General features: G+C 41.5%; 1 protein-coding gene across 1 annotated transcript; it reads left to right on the forward strand.

Annotated features, from left to right (window-relative positions):
• The first annotated feature begins 778 nt into the window (after positions 1-778).
• tmem229a (transmembrane protein 229A) lies at positions 779-3,675 on the forward strand. Its single transcript, XM_033988943.2, has 2 exons — positions 779-1,225; positions 1,637-3,675. The coding sequence occupies exons 1-2, from the start codon at positions 830-832 to the stop codon at positions 2,300-2,302; spliced, it is 1,062 nt and encodes a 353-aa protein (XP_033844834.2). The 5' UTR covers positions 779-829; the 3' UTR covers positions 2,303-3,675.
• The last annotated feature ends 535 nt before the right edge of the window (positions 3,676-4,210 follow it).

Genomic DNA, 4,210 nt, shown 5'->3' on the forward strand with positions numbered 1-4,210 from the left:
CTAAGGGACTGCTACAGGCTGTAGAAACATGCATCCAGTTTCACCCACATGAAAAATCTCTATCAAAACAGCCTAGTTATGTGGTATGTGTTTTAGCACTGGTTTGTTTGTTTTTGATTGTTAAATAGCAATATTCTATGCATAATAATGTATGAAGAACTGCCTAATGAGCCTATTAACCTGTAATAGGCCACAGTAGCCTTAACCACTTCTATCTTTAACATGGATAACACCACACTCTGTCGCTGAATCTTTGTATTATAGTGTTAAAAGCTTTCAAAGGAAGAACACAAAACAAAGATGGTTTTAGTGTCTTGCCTCTGCTATCTTCACAGTGTCTCCCTTTGAAACATTAAACTCGAGCAGATCAGAGCCACATTTTCGCCTAATAGTGATGATGAAGAGGAGGAGGAACAGGGGGAGGAATTATAATCTTAAATTTGCTCACTCCTCTCTCCGCAAGGTGCAGCAGTAGTTAAAGAAATGTGAGACATTCACGAGCTCTGGGAAATGTGAACACTCCAAGCTTTTTCGGCAGAGCTGGTGTAGACGTTCATAAGAGAATAGACAATTTAACTTTTTTTTTTTTCTCCTCAAATTCAAAAACTGATGTTCTGTCTGACTGTTCTGGCCGACAGTTTCATTATATGTCAGGACGCTGATTCTAGATTGTAACACATTTTAGCCTATAGTATGTGACAGGGGTAAAGTTGGATATTCTTCCTGGTCCCCTAAACGCCTCATCGTAGAGACTGAGGTTGGGGATGCTGAAACCGCAGATCTGCTAAACAACACAATGACAACACAGTGAGGCGCCCGGGACACAGAGATGGGTTCCAGTCGGCGGAGAAGCGCGGCGTGTGTTCGGTCCAGAGCAGCGGTGATGCCTCTCCAAACGCGCCCGCTTTCGGAGCCGGGGTCCGCGGCACAGGCTCTGCGGGAGCTGCCGTGCTGGATGCGGTTGTACTTCTACGGGATGCACGGTGTGACTCTGGACGTTCTGTTGTCCTCTCTTCAGAGGGTCTTCAAAGACCGTGACCCGAAGCTGATGGGCTTCTCCTCCGTGTATCTGGGCATTGCGCACTCGCTTTGCCATCTGGCTCTGGAGAAACTGTATGCACAGAGAAGGAGCTTCCCAGGGCGGCCTGTGCTCTTTCACATGGTGGTGTACCCCTCCATCTACATCGGACTGCAGGTTCTCATCGGGGGTATTCATGCTCTCACGGTAAGAAATCATACAAAATCTATTCTTGCCGTATGTCTTTGTTAACGTACGACGGAGTATAAGGGTCACTTAAATTAAAAAAATATATATATATGCGGGCGCATAAAATACGACTTCTCGTAATATTACGACTTTTTCTCGTAATATTACGACTTTTTTTTTCTCGTGGCGCCCGCATATTTTTTTATTTTTTCATTTAAGTGACCCTTATACTCCGTCGTATTAACGCGATTACGCCTAATTTGTCCACAAAAAACTCAATGGTAAGCACAAAAATGTTTTCTTGTTATTTATCTCTAATTGAATTTGGATGAAAAGCCTGGCCAAATGAACCTGTCCCTACATCGGTCACAGTTGAACTACTGTTGCAGTTCCTTTGTTAACCCTTTGTCTTATTTGTGGCCCTTACAGTGGAGCTCAGAGGAGTCAGTCCCACACCTGTCCCCTCACATGTCCCCCTCTGGACTGCTGTCTCAGCTGCTGCTGCAGTACCTCGTTGCCCTGTACTTCTCTCAGGTGTTTCACAGAGGCCTGTCCCAGCTGCAGTATGGGCCCTTATGCGTATCTCCTGTGAAGAGCAGGGGCCCTCCATGGGGCCTGCCTGGGTTCTTCCACTTCCTGTTTTTTGGGATGCATGGTTTTCTGGACGAGGTTGTGTTCACGTCTGTGTTTAACCTGGTGGAGAAGGGAGACCAGAGCCTGAGTGGGTACACGTCGCTGTGGTCCTTTGTGATATATGGAAGCTGTAGTTTTGCGGTGGAGAAGCTCTACCTGCACCTCCACTTCACTCGGGGCTGGGGGACCTTGAGGAGGGTGCCTGTGTATGTGTGTGTGCTCTACAGCTGGGAGCTGAGCTGGGGGCTGTTGCTCCGACCGTTCGGGGCATGCTCCTGGGACTACTCGCACTATCCCTTGCACTTCATTGGGCTGGTGACACCGCTGTACCTGCCTCTGTGGGTGTGCCTCAGCCTCTACCAGGATGTCCTGACAAACGTGCTGCTCCGGACCAAGTGCACCAAAGAGCCTTGCCAGCTGAATGAACAGACACAGCCCACAGCCCCCAAGAAACTCACATAACTGTTATGTAACTACTGAGCATGAGGATCAGAAAAGTGTTTAAATCTATAAATTCTAATAGACACTTAAATGCTGGATTCACTGTGATCAGATCAAGTATCACACATATCATTTTTACAGCAGAAATAAGGACTTTATGAAAGTTTTATACTGCAATTCACAGTTTACATTTGCTAAGACTAAGCAGATTCTTTACACAACTTGAGATGAAATTTGTATTTGTTTTCTGTAGAGCATAATGTAATCTATGACACTTTTGACATTAGACCAAATGACTTACTTTCATTCTAAAATTAATACAATAATACAAGTAGCATTAATGACTCATTTCAGTCACGTTTAAACCAAAATAGTAATACAAATTATTTAAGTTAACTTGTACTGCCGTTGTTAAAGAAAAAAAAAAAAAATCATGTTATGCACTGTGAGCTTTTTGCACATAATGTCACTGTCAGTAACTATTTATTTTACACCTGTTTAAATGCCTTAACCATTTTCTTGCTTTGAAAAACTTGTTTCTTGTATTTGGCGTTCACAGTCCAGTTAATAAATTGTTCACCTGTCAGTGACCACTGGATGACCACTCCACACAGTACATAATGTAGCAGCGGTGGACAGTTGGTTTTGCTGTGAATCTTTGATGACAAACGCTGAGTGCCTTCCTGTGTAAACTGACTCTGTCCTTTCCACTAAACCAGTACTGCCACTCTACACATGGACTTCATCTGCTTCAGGAACAACTGCATTCAACAAACACACACGTTTAGCTTTTTCATACAAGCTCAACTACCATATTTTGCTATAAATTTTGACTACCAATGTTTCAAAATGCAGTTGTCTCGTTAAAGATATTTTGCCTCTCATCCAAAAGATTTTGTCTGATTCTGATTCAATATCTGTCAAATAATTTCTTATGTTTATCTGTTTTGTTTCATATGTTTTTGGGGGTTTGTTTGCTTTTTTTTTTCAATGAATAGCATGTCCTCTATGAATCAAATGAAAAGATTAGCATTGTAAATTATGACAATAAATATACTGAATATTTTCCAAGAAACAAAGTTTGGACAACTCAATTTGTGAATCAAAAATCATGCAAAAGGTAAATGTAAAAGTTGTCTCAATATCTGCAGTGCCACAACCATCGGCCAAACGGACTCAGATTATTTGGCGCATGTTTACACATACCAAATATCTCTGTAGATGCGTTGTTTTGGCAGATCCAGGTTTCATAATTTGTATTTCCTGAACCATAACTGGAACTTTCATTGTTGTGCACTTTGTGACTTCCCCTAAGTATTAAACATTTCACAGAGATTTTAACTTGGTTTGCAACTGCATGAGCTGTAGGACTTGAATAAATTATGCTAACATTTGCTGATGTTGTTTTGTTATATTTTGCAATTTGGACAAAACTTGCAGGTTGTAATACATAAAAGGTCTGCACACTCTCCACACGTTCATATTACTAGTCAATGCCTTGGCAGAAGTACCCTGTTCACATACTTTCGTAACAAACGATATTTATCTATGGCCCGGACCTACCTGCAAAACAAATATAATCCCATAGACTGTTAGCACACTGCGGTGGCCGTAAATCAGCTGGACACTCAGTTATCTCACTTTTACTGCTTCCTTATCCAGATATGATTTAAAAAACTCAAGAAACTCAACCAGGACCTTTTATCTTACAGTTTACATTTTACATAGCAGAAGGAACGTTTGGGTTCGGCAAACATTTTTATTTTTTATTATGTTGTAATGTTTTTGTTGAATCTGTTGGATTTTTTCCCATTTGACACTTTCCCTCGATTGACTTTTGAACTGCAATCTGAATCATAAACACACTCAAACACACAAATAAAATAAGTTACAAATTACCCAGTGCCACTTCTGTTGCAAAGTAATGTT

The sequence above is a fragment of the Periophthalmus magnuspinnatus genome, chromosome 23 (genome assembly GCF_009829125.3).
Source record: "Periophthalmus magnuspinnatus isolate fPerMag1 chromosome 23, fPerMag1.2.pri, whole genome shotgun sequence".
Lineage (NCBI taxonomy): Eukaryota > Metazoa > Chordata > Actinopteri > Gobiiformes > Gobiidae > Periophthalmus > Periophthalmus magnuspinnatus.

Excerpts from the sequence above, each read along its gene's own strand:
- tmem229a (XM_033988943.2), top strand. The coding sequence starts at position 830 with ATGGGTTCCAGTCGGCGGAGAAGCGCGGCGTGTGTTCGGTCCAGAGCA. Across the intron at positions 1,226-1,636 it reads GGGGTATTCATGCTCTCACG|TGGAGCTCAGAGGAGTCAGT; the intron begins GTAAGAAATCAT and ends TGGCCCTTACAG.